At 43.8% G+C, this 15,336-nt stretch overlaps 1 protein-coding gene across 1 annotated transcript in view; it reads right to left on the minus strand.

Annotated features, from left to right (window-relative positions):
* The window catches only part of grik4 (glutamate receptor, ionotropic, kainate 4), a 438,773-nt gene that overhangs the window by 72,990 nt on the left and 350,447 nt on the right, over nucleotides 1-15,336 (minus strand). Inside the window, exons 9-11 of the mRNA XM_055896489.1 lie at nucleotides 8,047-8,208; nucleotides 5,567-5,719; nucleotides 4,321-4,425 (exon numbers count right to left, since the gene is read on the minus strand). Of these exons, the coding sequence (XP_055752464.1) occupies nucleotides 4,321-4,425; nucleotides 5,567-5,719; nucleotides 8,047-8,208 (420 nt within the window). The remainder of the gene's footprint in view (nucleotides 1-4,320; nucleotides 4,426-5,566; nucleotides 5,720-8,046; nucleotides 8,209-15,336) is intronic.

Genomic DNA, 15,336 nt, shown 5'->3' on the forward strand with positions numbered 1-15,336 from the left:
TTCTAGAACTAAACAAACAACCCCGCTCCCCAGTCCTCTAACAAGCATCGAACGCCTTGTCTCATCCAATGACCATTACTGGCAGGGAGCGATTAAACAGTGCATTCGGAAAGTATTCAGACCCCTTGACCTTTTCCACTTTTGTTACGTTACAGCCTTATTCTAAAATTGATTCAATTGTTTTTATCCCTTCACCAATCTACACACAATACCCCATAATGAAAAAAGCAAAAACAGGTTTCTAGAAATGTTTGCAATTTTTTTTTTTTAATTCAACTGAAATATCACATTTACATAACTATTCAGACTCTTTACTCAGTAATTTGTTGAAGTACCTTTGGCAGCGATTACTGCCTCGATTCTTCTCGGGTATGACGCTACAAGCTTGGCACACATGTATTTGGGGAGTTTCTCAAATTCTGATCCTCTCAAGCTCTGTCAGGTTGGATGGGGAGCCTCACTGCACAGCTATTTTCAGGTCTCTCCAGAGATGTTCGATTGGGTTCAAGTCCGGGCTCTGGACATTCAGAAACGTGTCCTGAAGTCACTCCTGCGTTGTCTTGACTGTGTGCTTAGGGTCGATGTCCTGTTGGAAGGTGAACCTTCGCCCCAGTCTGAGGTCCTGAGCGCTCTTGAGCAGGTTTTCATCAAGGATCTCTCTGTACTTTGCTCCGTTCATATTTCCCTCAAACCTGACTAGTCTCCCAATCCCTGCTGCTGAAAAGCTCACAGAACGGGACCGCCGAGTGCTGAAGCGCGTAGCACATAAAAATCGCCTGTCCTCAGGTGCAACACTCACTGTTCGTCGGGAGCTTAATGAAATAGGTCTCCAAAGCCGAGCAGCTGCACACAAGCCTAAGATCACCATGCACAAAGCCAAGAGGCGGCTGGAGTGGTGTAAAGCTCACTGCCATTGGACTCTGGAGCAGTGGAAATGCGTTCTCTTGAGTGATGAATCATGCTTCACCATCTGGCAGTCCGACGGAAAAATCTTGGTTTGGCGGATGCCAGGAGAATGCTACCTGCCCCCAATGCATAGTGCCATCTGTAAAGTTTGGTGGATGAGGAGTAATTGTCTGGGGCTGTTTTTCATGGTTCGGGCTAGGCCCTTAACTCCAGTGAAGGGAAATCTTAACTCTAAAGCATACAATGACATTCTAGATGATGTGCTTCGAACTTTGTGGCAAGAGTTTGGGGAAGGCCCTTTCCTGTTTCAGCATGACAATGCCCCTGTGCACAAAGCAAGGTCCATACAGAAATGGTTTGTAAAGATCGGTGTGGAAGGACTTAACTGGCCTGCAGAGCCCTGACCTCAACCCCATCGAACACCTTTAGGATGAATTGGAACGCAGACTGCGAGCCAGGTCTAATCGCCCAACATCAGTGACCGACCTCACTGACATCTTGTGACTGAATGGAAGCAAGTCCCCACAGCAATGTACCAACATCTAGTGGAAAGCCTTCCCAGAAGAGTGGAAGCTGTTACAGCACCAAAGTGAGGACCAACTCCATATTAATGCCAAGATTTTGGAATGAGATGTTCGACGAGCAGGCGTCCACATATCATGTGGTGTACCTCTGATTGAAATCATCACATTAGACTAGATATCGTTATCTGTCTGAATGACTGGTGGGAGGTAGATTACTGTGTGGATCAGTTGGTAGAGCATGGCGCTTGCAACGCCAGGGTTGTGGGTTCAATTCCTGCTGGGGCCACATAGGAAAATGTATGTTCGCACTACAGTAAGTTCCATTGGATAAATGTGTCTGCGAAAAGGCATATAAATAATGTGTATTATATTCCAGACAGTTTGGAATCCAGTAACTTGCATATAGACAGTTATTACGGGCGAATAGAGCTCCGTTTTCCTGCGAGGTACAAATAAGACGTGTCAAATAATAATATATTCAATAAAGAAAAAGGAGGATGACTAGTCTGTTTTACAACTGAAATGAGTCTTCCGCTTTTAACCCAACCCCTCTGAATCAGAGCGGTGCAGGGGGCTGCCTTAATCGACAACTACGTAAACGGCGCCCGGGGAACAGCAGGTTAACTGCCTCGCTCAGGGGCAGAACGACAGATTTTTACTTTGTCAGCTCGGGGATTCGATCCAGCAACCTTTCGGTTAATGATGTAAATCACCAGCATATACTGTATATCGTCATCATTTTCTGAGCCGCATGAACATTTCTGAGCGGCGGGTGATGGGAATTTTCTAAGTTCTGAGGAGAACTATTATGTATCGAGAAACTTCAAGTAGAGACAGACGATATATCGAGATACGTGACCTTGAAGAGATACTGTAAGACCGAGGTTGAAGTCAACATTCAATAAAGTCGACAACATTCAGCTACCGTATCTCTAGCATTCATGTCTAACATTCAGAGAAGTTCCCCCTCTCGACTCCCGAGACAACCAGTAACCCACAAACACTGTTACGTGTGAAGCAGAGGGAGTAGGAGGGTGAGTAGTGCTTTACATTCGGACATTCGGTGGAGTAAAGTCTCTTAGGTGCCACAGCCAGTGGTGAATAGACAGTAATAGAGGGAGAGAGGTGGTGCTGCTACAGCATAGCCTGGTCCCAGATCTGTTTATGTTGTACAGCCAACTCCTATTGCATAACATATAGCCATTTCCAATTGGCATAACACCAACATTAGGAGTTGGCTATACAGCACTAACAGATCTGGGATCAGGCTAGTACTAGTGCTTTATTCATTTATGTGGAGTAAGGTGCCATAGGTGCAGTCAATGGACAATTGATAATAGTGGAGTTGTGGGGGGAAAGGTCATACAAGGACAGGTGCTCCGGGACATGCTGCGAACTTGTAGAGACTAAAGTACTACCTGCTATACGAGAGCTGTGTCTCAGCCCACATCTCCCTCCGCTGCAAGGCCGGACATCACAGAACACACAGATACAATATCAATGCCAGGGTTTATCTCAAAGACAGCCGTCTCAGGGATAAAATAACTCTTCATGTGCAGCCAACAGAATCTGGGGCCAAAAGTAGAAGCATTAAAAGGAAAGGTTCACCCATTTTGAATGTTATATTGTTGCATCTCTGAGTGATTTTCTATTGATTCCCTGGGGGTCATGTCATGTTTATGTTTATTTATCTGAGTTATTGGTGTTCAAGCAGGCAGATATCCTGCAGGTATGACGTAGCACTGTGATAAAGTCGCTCTCAATACCCTGGAAGTGAATAGGAATAGGACTTTCAGATCGCGATTTTTTGATACATGTCAGATTTTAATACTGGCGGATGTCATAACTTGGGAGGAGTTAATCATATTTTTGCGATATTCCTACCTGGAGAAATGTGTAATTTAACAGATTAGCACATTTTTATCTGCCTCTTTAGTCTAGGGTGCATTGCATGGTGCATGGTGCCGTGGCCAGATATATTTGAGAAAGTTGATAGGAATCCAATGAATGAAGGAACGAATAATGCCCCACCCAGCAGACTGTCGACCAATTGCAATTTTCCATGTAGCTACAACCCTTATTAGAACGCCAAAATGCAACATTAGTTCCCCCAAAAATATTGCTCTCACATATTAGTGTTATTTAACACTATGAATTAAAGGAATGGGTGGTTTAGTAGGCGATATCCATTGTAAGAGCACTGGAACGATTGTGAAATTTACAGATTCAAGAGATGCGGCAAGGCCAAAAGATGTTTGACTTTGATCATGCACAGTGCCAGGCCAGAATCAGTCATTACAAGATGGCTAGTCAAATGCATACTGTAGCTAAGCAATGTACGTCTCAACACGGAATCAACATCAAAGTCCTACTGTGAAATTAATTTATGCAGGTTTGTGAATTCCGGGAAGGCAACAATACATTATAATATCACATTTTCCTGACTAACTCTTCCAAACTCAGCCCCACTGTTGAAAACTCTATACTGATGTAGATAGAGAGTAAGACACTCAGAAATGGAGACCAAAAACAGTCAATGAAAAACATGATTTAAAACCCCTTTTTTCTTTTTATTTCCATCAAATTCAGTCGTATCTCCTGCTCCCGTCCAAATTGCATTCTAAATATTTAATAGTGCACTTGGAGCGGTTTTGGACACCTCGGCACTTAAAATCACGCGGGTCAAGGGGATATTTCTACGACCACACGACAATTGAATACGTTATCATGGCTCCCCGCTGCACCGTAGAGCTCTATTACGTAAGGGAGCGCTTCACACAGACGTCCCATCCGTTGCAGTGCTGGGGTAGTGGTGGGCCTGCGAAGAATAGGCCTGCGACTTGGTGAGACCTTGTACTGTAACACTGTATGAACGGGAGAGTTACTTTACCTGCCTTAGGCCGTCTCTACTGTTCTGCATGATCCGTAGGGCGTAGTTGGACCGCTGGCCTTTGCTGTTGAATTCAATGTGGCCCGTTAGTCCTTCCAATTCTACCTGTCCCAGAGAGAGGGAGAACAAGAGAGAAAAGCTCCCATGTTATTAAGGCATTTCACTTGGTCTGCTTCACTTTTGGTGTCAGAAATCTGGGTTCAAATAGTATTAGTTGGCTTTGAAATCCTTCCGTTGCTCTGGATTGAGCATGCCTTGCGCGAGAGAACCAATGGAGGAGTTCCCAAAAGGGTAAACTGCAAACCCTGTTGATCCGGCACTGCAGGCAAGGCTCAATCCGACGCTCCCAAGTATTTGAAAGAAAACAAATATTGTTTGAACCCAGGGCTGTCAGTAATGTCACAGGCATGACGGACTGAAATCATTCAATGGATGGAGTTACGATTCAATTATCCAAATGGGAAGCGGGCTGACAATTATGCGGCGACAAAACCTCAAGCCACCCCATCGTCCGATACTGAGAAACCAGCAGTATGATCGATACGAGGGACTCTCAAACAGAATGATGGTGGTACAACATCTAAATGACAACAGATGACTCATTTTCACATTTGCTTTTACTGAAGAAAAAGAACTGTCTGAAATTCAATACATGTCACATTCTAGTGTCTTGATAGCTCACTTACAGGCCATTTGTTCCTAATGAGGGACTATGAACATTACAGTATGACAGCCAGTCAACCAGTCTCTAACTCCCTCCTCCCTGCTGTAGGCTACTAAGGAAGGAACAGGGGCAGTCACCTGGCCTGATCCCAAAGCTGTTTGTACAGTCTTGCCATCTCCTATGGTCTTAGGTGTATCAATGACAGCACATACAGTTCTGGGACCAGGCTAGCAGTGACCCAAGTTAATGTGACAATATGATTGACTGTGTGACCAGTGGTAAGAGAAGGGCTAGAGGATTTATATCTAAATCTAAATAAAGAAATGTAAATATATTCAGCTGGTAGACCAAACAGTAAGGTAAGGGTTAGGGGATATGGATCTGCTGGCTGAATATCCACTGCAAAAATGCACATCCAATGGCTTTTAGTATAACGTTAACCAACAGACTTGGGAGCATACTGTATATCGCTGTGTGCACTGCCATCTAATTAAGCTCCACAAAACATGAATCTAATCTTAATCTTAAACAGACAAACGGCAGCATGCCATTCCTCTCCTATCCAGAGTGGGGCGCCCTTACCATCCTCAGGTAGTTCATGAGGCTGGTGCCATGCTCCCAGATCTTGGAGGACTTGCAGGAGAGCTGCGTGGCGCCCACGTTCTGGCTACGGTTGAGCTCCTGGACCGCCGCCACCACCGCGTGCACTGCGTCAAACAGCAGCGCCGACGAGAGCTGAGGGAGAGAGAGAGAGAAAGAGAGGGGGGAGAGAGAAGAAAAAAGGGAGGGAGGGAAGGAAAAAAACGGAGGGATATGCTGTCACAAACACACACCGTTCTTCCATCCTCCCTGACGCCTGGGGCCCGCTCTACTCGGTCAGTGAGGGGTTAAAGGAAGCGAGCAACAGAATGCCATTCAGCAGTCAAATATTACATTAGATCATTAGGATCCTCTGATGTGCTGACAAACTGAAAAAAAGCCCCTCCACTTTCACCCCTACTGGAGCTGGCAAGCCCTGGTCATTCCAATTACCACACATTCGTCAGAGTGGAGGCGTAAGCGCAGGAAGGGGGATTTCTTTCCTGTAGACTGCTTACATACAGGTAGCCCAGTGGTTAGAGCGTTGGGCCAGTAACCGAAAGGTTGCTAGATCGAACCGCCGAGCTGACAAGGTAAAAATCTGTCGTTCTGCCCCTGAACAAGGTAGTAAACCCCCTGTTCCTAGGCCGTCATTGTAAATAAGAATTTGTTCTTCATTGACTTGCCTACTTAAATAAAGGTTAAATAAAATAAATAAATAATATAAACATACAGGCCCCATCTGCGTATGTAAAGACAATTAACATGCATGATGTCATAGATTATACATGGGAGAGAGGGAGTATTTCACCGTTATATGTCTGTATAATAAAGTACTAAGGCCTTAATGGCCCTGAACTGTTGTGCATATTGATATGGGACAACAATAAGCACCATATACAGTAAGGTCCATAGCAATTATAATTTCCATGATATATATCCTCCTTGCATAAGCCAAAGAATTGGACTGCGCAATAGGCAACAAGGTATACTGTACACAACAGCGAGTGTGTACAGTGGTTCAGTGTCATTTGGATAACTGGAGGGAAAGTTGATGACAGCAACTTCCTGATCATAAATCAAGATTATGCACCATGTGACCTTCAAGGGAGATGTCACTTTGAAATCAAAGTAGGTCAGCTGTTTCCAGATTTCAAAAGTAGTCTAATGTCAAAATGAATCCACATCTCACGCCATCGGTTGCGTAGATCCATATTGTGGATTGAGGCATATAACTGGATCTACAAAACAAATGGCCTGGGGTGTGGACCTATCTCAATAAAAAAAATGTCTACCATTCTTCCTCACCTCCCTCTCTTCCACCCCTCCACCTCTCTCATTCCATGACGTTGTACAGCCGAGAGAGAGGGATCTTTAAAAATGAAACCTGATATGAAAGAGCTCCCTGGAACACCGCAGAGGAATAGCAGGGAGAGAAGGCATAGCTCTCTCACTCTCTCGTTTTACTAGGGGCTCAGAGCTGTTATCCCTCCACTGCTCTATCTGATAGACTACAAAACATCCCGTGATCAATTAAAGATAACTCCCAATTAAGAGGGGGAGAAAACAACTACAGAAAAACTACTGGTTTCTAAAAACAGCAGCCATTGATTTTTCAAAATCTTTCTTGAGGGCTTAATTGAGAAACAGAAATTCAATAAACCCAATTAATGAATTACTCGTTGCTGTCTGTTGGATGTCAAATTAAACAAATACTCTTGTACACTTCTCGTTGACACAAGTATGGTGAATTGGGTTCAAAATAGTTCAAACGCAGCATGGAAGAATGCTATGCTAACGTTTCGTACTACACTACCATTCACGTATTCATTTAATAACCATGTGGCAATTACAGTTTTTGACTAATGAACGACTACACAGACAACTGTATTAAAGGCATAGAAAGACTTCAAGCCTTAACATGCTAACGTTCCCAGACACATGTGTAGGGATACTGTATAATATGGGAAAAGAGTTGGGGTGTATTCAGGAGGATAAAACGTATGCAGATAGATATTTAGCAAAGGGAGAGGATCCTTTTCCCAAATCTGAACGCTACATCAGTGTTTCTTAACCCTGGTCCTGGCACCTGATTCCACGACACACCTGATTCCACGAATCAAATCATTAAATTGTGATTCGTGGAATCAGGTTTGTAGTGTTTAATGCAAAAACAAAAATGTGCACCTTTTTGGGTTCCCAGGACCAGGATTAAGAAACACTGTACTAGATAATAATATCAGTTCTGCATACATATCTGAACCCTCTGTCTGGTTGCAGATTGAAATGAAACTAATAGAGCTGCATTTCGAATTGTACATGCTACAGTACGATTAGGAATCGTCAGGTCTATTTGTTACATTTCTACCTGCAACACTACAGAACCTTCAGATAGAAATACAGTATGTTTTGTAGATCGGAAATGATTGTCTAGCTGCTCGACAATCATCTCTTTTCTACATAAATCTGAACCCTGGTCTCACCGGTGTGCCGGCGAAGGGGGCGTGGTCACAGTTTTCCTGCCAGGAACGGTTGAGGCTGAGGAGGAAATCCTGGAAAAATGGATGTGTTCGGTTGAAGACGGAAAAGCCCAGAATGTTCACCCGCTCACTGGGCACGTCGTCCAATCGCAGCAGAGAGAATTCCTGCAGAGGGAGGAGTCAGAGGGTCAAAGGTATAATGGTATTATGTACGTGTATGACAAGGGCTTGGACATGTCTGACATAAATCACGGTTTAGTTGCCGCGATACGTGGAGATATCTGATTGAATGGAATATTGAATCAATGTCAGGAAAAAGGGCACATGCTAATCTAATACGTTTAGCCCCAATTTCATTGATTTACTTGAAGTTTAATTATGTTAAGTTCATTTTTCTGGATGATTAAGATTCCTAACATGTACACAACCCATGGAATTCCTTCAGAGAGTGTGTGTGGGGGGTGCATGAATGTGGTTTGTGTGTGTGTGCATGTGCTCATTTAGCAGTTTAGTGCATATTCATTTGTGCGTGGGCATGTGTGTGCCGTCTGGAACGAGCCCATGGAAATGTGCTTGGAAGAAAAACAACGTCTACTTTGATGTCCCTAAGTTCAGTCTGGTGGCTCCCGAGCGGTGGGGAGGACGTCACCAGAAGGTTAATAGAGATATCAGCCTAGTCACCTTCAGGTGTCAGTGCCAGCACTACAGTCTATAACGGTGAAACCGCCTGTCACCTCGCTGGGCCCAGGGACAGATATGATACGTATAGAGGAGGAGGAGGAAAAGGAGAGGAGAGGAGGAAAAGTGCCCAGGCTTCAGACAGTTCAGACAGAGACAGACTGCTCTACTGTGGAAGGCAGGGGAGAAGAAGGGGTTAGAGGGCAGGAGGGTGTGTGTTTGTGTCTGTGTGTGTGCGCGTGCATGCATGAGTGTGCTTGCATGCGTGTTTGTGTGTGTGTCTGTGTGCATGTGTGCGAGCATGTGTACAATCCTCAATAAGGGGTTTTGGGGCTGGTGAGTTGAGTGGGAACAGAATACTGCTGAGAACAAGAACCTCACAAGACACCGGCAGTAGCCTTTCAAATCCCAGGGCTTAGATAAGTTAGCGTGTTAGAGGGTTCCTCTGCAGCACTAGATCAAAGCCTAACTAGACTCTGGTGCTCTTACAACAAACACTAGCACAGTAGGAGAAGGTGAGCAGGCCACGGCGGAATGAAGGATACATGTTGGGCTGGATTATTGTGAGAGAGAGTGTTGAGGAAAGAGAGAGTTGAGGAAGGAAAGAGACTAAGAGAAAGAGAGAAACGTGTCATGGAGTTGAGAGAGAGGAAGAGAGACAGAAGAGGGAGAGAAGAAACATTGAGATAGAGAGAACAGAGAGTTGTGGGAGTTAGGAGGAAGGCATGACGGGCACTACAGGAGAGATGGAAGGAGACTGTGACTGGCAAATGGCACCCTATTCCCTATGTGGTGCACTACCTTTGACCAGGGCCTGTAAGGAATAGAGTGCCATTTGGAACACATCCAGTCTTTTCATCAGAGCCCCTGAGGGAGAACAGGACAGGAGAAAGCCCCCGGTGAACTCCTTTAGCATTACTAGCTACAGACCGCAATGCAAACTGGCAGCCTTATGTCTTCCCTATCTAGACCAATAATACAATCTCATTTAGTGGTGACACAGCTCTTTTTTATTCACTCTCTCCTAGCCATGTTGTCTCTGTATCTGATTTAAAGTTTAAGGCGATTCGCTGCACCCCAATCGAAGCTAATGCTACTAGCTTCCGATGTTTTGATATTTTCGAGGCAAACTCTTGACAGATTGTTTCTGCCAAGCGCATTCAGGACTTTGAGAACTCTGACATTGAGGAGTGAAACACACAGCACTTGGTGAAAGGAAAGCTGAGTTGAGCCTGAAACCGTGTTTTCTCCCTGCCTAATTCTTTATGAATGAGTATTAAAATAAACATGCCGAAAGATTAATTTATTCAGTCGTTAATTCATGAGAACATTTCCAACATGGATTGTGGTGTTGTTCACAGCCCTTAGTACAATTGGAACTACCCCCCCACATCTTAAAGCATTTAATCACCTTCAATATTTAGCATCGATATATTTAATTCTGAAGATGAACATGATCTATGGGCGCTGACCCTTCTTCTATGGCAACTATAAAAACAATGACGAGTGGATACGTTTTACACAGACACACCAAGTCACTTCGCTTTCTTTAACCCTTTACACTTGTGGGAATTGGCCTATATGGACACAGCTAAATGTAAATGTTTCTTACAGAAGAAATCTAAAAAGCATATGCATAACCATGGTAGCAATTAAAAGGGAACCGTTTGGAGATTATGGGAAAAGTATAACACTAAAGATGAGGACAACAGTTCACCTGACACAACATTACACTGTTGATTATGTGCGCTTTGCATTTACGGTTCCTATTTAGGTGCTTACCAGTGTCCAAATCTGCAATTTTCAACCCGTATACAGGTACAAGTGTAAAGGGTAACCACATTGGAACATTTGAGTTATAGTCCTCACCACACATTTATTGACTACCAGCTGCACACTGGTGACAGTTTCATGATCTTCCCATCACTTGTCCCCAGTGTACCCTGACATGCCCAACGGGAGTGGCCCCGTAATTACTCTTCAAGTGCACTTTAATAGATCATTAGGAGAGAAGCCTGTGCAAACGAGCTGGTCATTAAGTATTCCTCTCCTGGGTGCAGTCAAACACATGAAACACAAGGTCACCAAATATCCACCGGCGGCGTCTGGAGAAACCTAGCTAGCACAAGCGGTGTACAGTGCCATGAAAAAGTATTTGCCACCTTTCTGATTTTCTCTATTTTTTCCATATTTTTTATACTAAATGTTATCAGTTCAACCTAAACCGAATATTAGATAAAGGGATCCTGAGTTTACAATTAACCCCCAAAAATGTGATACTTATTTTATTTATTTAATTAACAAAGTTATGCAACACCCAATTCCCCTGTGTGAAAAAGCAATTTCACCCTTGCGCTCAATAACTGGTAGTACCACCTTTAGCTGCAATGACTGCAACCAAATGCTTCCTGTAGTTGTTGATCAGCCTCTCACATCGCTGTGGAGGAACTTTGGCCCACTCTTGCATGCGGAACTACTTTAACTCAACGTCATGTGTGTTTCAATCATGAACTGCTCATTTCAAGTCCTGCCACAACATCTAAATTGGGATTAGCTCTGGACTTTGACTAGGCCATTCCAAAACTTCAAATGTGTTGCTTTTTAATCATTTTCATGTAGACTTGATTGTGTGTTTTGGATCATTGCCTTGCTGCATGACCCAGCTGCGCTTCAGCTTCAGCTCACAGATGGATGACATGACATTCTCCTGTAGAATTCTCTGATACAGAGCAGAAATCACGGTTCATTCTATTAAGGGAAGTCGTCCAGGTCCTGAGGCATCAAAGCATCTCCAAACCATCACACTACCACCACCATCCTTGACCCGTTGGTATGAGGTTCTTACTGTGGAATGCAGTGTTGGGTTCTGGCCAGAAATAATGGGACCCATCTCGTCCAAAAAGTTGACTCAAGTTTGCCAAAAACCACCTGGAAGCACCTGGATGATTATGAATACTCTTGGAAGAATGTTCTATGGACAGATCAGTCAACAGTATAACTTTTTGGACGACATGTGTCCCATTATGTCTGGCGAAAACCAAACAAACAAGCATTTCACAGTAAGAACCTTATGCCAACAGTCAAGCATGGAAATGGTAGTGGGATGTTTGGGGATGCCACGGCCACGTAACTCACCGTCTGTAGGAGCGATCCATTTTCGTGTACCTAATAAAACCGAAAGTGCCTTCCGAAATGATTCACACCCATTGACTTTTTCCACCTTTTGTTGGGTTAAATTGAGATTTTGTGTGACTGGCCTACCCACAATAGCCCATAATGTCAAAGTGGACATTTTTACAAATTAATAAAACATGTAAAGCTAAAATGCTTCAGTCAGTAAGAATTTAATAGGATTTTTGAATGACTACCTGATCTTGTACCCCATATATATAATTATCTGTAATGTCCCTCAGTTGAACAGTGAACTCAGATTCAACCACAAAGCCTTCCCAAAGGCCTCACACAAAGAAGGCCACCTATTGGTAGATGGGTCAAAATAAAAAAAAGCACACATTGAATATCCCGCATGGTGAAGTTATTAATTACACTTTAGATGGTGTATCAATACACCCAATCACTACAAAGATACAGGCATCCTTCCTAACTCAGTTTCTGGAGAGTAAGGAAACCGCTCAGGGATTTCACCATGAGACCAATGGTGACTTTAAAACAGTTACAGAGTTTAATGGCTGTGATAGGAGAAAATGGATCAACAACATTGTAGATACTACACAATACTAACCTAAATGACAGGACCATCCAAGCATATGACCCAAAACATGCATCCTGTAGGGCACTAAATAATTTTTTAAAAATCCAACACAACACATCACTGAGTACCACTCTTCATATTTTCAAGCATATTGCTGGCTGCATCATGTTATGGGTATGCTTGTCATCAAACTAGGGAGTTTTCTTTGGGATAAAAATAAATGGTATAGAACAAAGGACAGGCAAAATCCTAGAGCAAAACATGGTTCAGTCCTCTTTCCAACAGACACTTGGAGAAAAATTCCCCTTTCAGCAGGACAATAACCTAAGACACAAGGCCAAATATACACTGGAGTTGCTTACCAAGAAGACATTGAATGAGTCTCTTAGTAACACTTTTGACTTAAATCGGCTTGAAAATCTATGGCAAGACTTGAAAATGGCTGTCTAGCAATTATCAACAACAAACTTGACAGAGCTTGAAGAATAACAAAAATAAATATTGAATCTATTTTGATTTCAGGCTGTAACACAACAAAATGTGGAATAAGCAAAGGGGTAGGAATACTTTCTGAAGGCACTGTACACACGTGTACATGCACGCACACACACACCCCACCAAACCACCCACCCTTCCTTACCTGACCCACAACCCCCTCCGACCCCCTCACAGTCACACACACAATCCTACACACATCCCTGTTTGCATAAAGAGCAGCATAGACAGAGAGTAAGCGTGAGAGAGGGGGCAGGCAGGCTGTCCCCGGTGGCCTCCAGCTGCCCCGCGACGGGCCCTGGCAGCCAGTGAGGGGTGCTGAGTGAGGTGCTGACAGGCTGGCGATGGGCACCCTGGCACAGCCTGTCACCTGGAGATCAATCAGAAACGAGGAGCTGGGCCAACCCGCTGTTCACCTGCTGGCACCTCCTGGACTCTCTTAATAACACAGGCAGACTAACAGACACACACATGCGTGCAGACAAATGCATGCGCGCCGCAGACAGGCAGGCACACAAAAAACTCTCCCACATTCTGTTTGTTGTGGTGTATCCAAGCTGAGAGCTGAATAATGAGCTCCCCAGAGACCTGGCTGTTACCTTACTGTTGTGCTCTGTCAGGGACCACACACAGCTGCTTGGGGCCCACCAACAGGGGCCACACAGTTAGACTCCTTCTCCTGCTATCTATCAAAAACGATTTGTTTTGTAATGCTGAGCAAACTTGCTAACAAACACACTTTTTTTGTAAATACATAGAATCCAACACAATTTGAATGCCTGTCAGGTAATCTTCCATTTGTAACGACCCTTTGTGCGACATACTGTACTTGCTAAGCTATGTTTGCTAATAAGCAAACACACAAAATCTAACCTTACTTTGAAGGAAACTCCATTGATCTAGTTCTCTAGTTCTCAAATAGGACGGAAATTCCAAGAATATAGTGGGCTTGCGTACTCTAAGCTCCAGGAGCATCCAAGCATACTCCAAGATAGAATTAGACTACATTTCAGCATGCACATAGGATTGTGTTCTACAAACTGTACATCTTGAGAGGCTAATTGTATAACAGCAGCAATGTCAAGAAGTTAACATAAAAAAGCATTAGCAAGCCAATGTCAAGAAGCTAACGCAGAGTAAGAAGCTAGCACAAAAAAAAAAGAAAACCAGCAAGTTAACATTCAAAAGAAAAGCATGTTCACATTAGCAAGCTGTACAGCTGCGAACGCCTACCATGATCAAAGGTGGACATGCATTGGTAGCAAGGCTGCTTTAATAAACGTCGGAGACATTTGACTAAAGAGGAATTTACTCTAAGCGTTTAAATACGCATCTGCTACAGGTACATGATAACTGACTGACACCAATATTACCTCCTAATCTTTTACCTTCAGTGACATTCAAAATGAAAGAAAGGTCAAAGCTTATTTCCATTTTGAGAAATGTCGCTGAATGTTGGTGTTAAGTGTAATATCAAGTGGAGGAGAGCAGTGAAATGTTATTTTGCAGTAGCCTACTGAACAAGGGAGTTATAACAGGGTTACGTTTGTAGAGTAGATATTGTCCTTGAGTGCCAAAACACTTGAAAAAGCCTTATTTGTGTTGTAGCTGCATGTTATGCGAGTTCAAGGTCCCATACAAGAGAGAGCACTGAGGCATTCCATCAGGGATTTGTGAAACTGCACATCAAATAAAATAAAATAAATAAATAAAAAAGTAACACAAGAAAATATAATAACAATAACAAATAAGGAGGCTATATAGAAAGGTGGGGGGAGGGGGGGGGGGCAATATAGATAGTTTGGGTGGCTATTTGATTTAATTGTTCAGCAGTCTTATGGCTTGGGGTTAGAAGCTGTTAAGGAACCTTTTGGTCCTAGACTTGGTGCTCCGGTACCGCTTGCTGTGCGGTAGAAGAGAGAACAGTCTATTACTTGGGTCACTGGAGTCTTTAACATTTTTTGGGGGCCTTTCTCTGACACCACCTAGTATATAGGTCCTGGATGTCAGGAAGCTTGGTCCCAGTGATGTACTGGGCTGTACCCTCTGTAGTGCTTAACGGTCAGTTGCCATACCAGGCGGTGATGCAACCAGTCAGGATGCTCTCAATGGTGCAGCTGTATAACTTTTTGAGGATCTGGGGACCCATGCCACATTTTTTCAGTCTCCTGAGGGAGAAAGGTGTTGACGTGCCCTATTCACAACGGTCTTGGTTTGTTTGGACCATGATAATTTGTTTGTGATGTGGACACCAAGGAACTTGAAACTCTCGACCCGCTCCACTTCAGCCCTGTCGATGTTAATGGGGGCCTATTCGGCCCTCCTTTTCCTATAGTCCACGATCAGCTCCTTTGTCCTGCTCACATTGAGGGAGAGGTTGTTGTCCTGGCACCACACTGCCAGGTCTC

Source organism: Salvelinus fontinalis, chromosome 33 (assembly GCF_029448725.1).
Source record: "Salvelinus fontinalis isolate EN_2023a chromosome 33, ASM2944872v1, whole genome shotgun sequence".
In the NCBI taxonomy this organism is placed as follows: Eukaryota; Metazoa; Chordata; class Actinopteri; order Salmoniformes; family Salmonidae; genus Salvelinus; species Salvelinus fontinalis.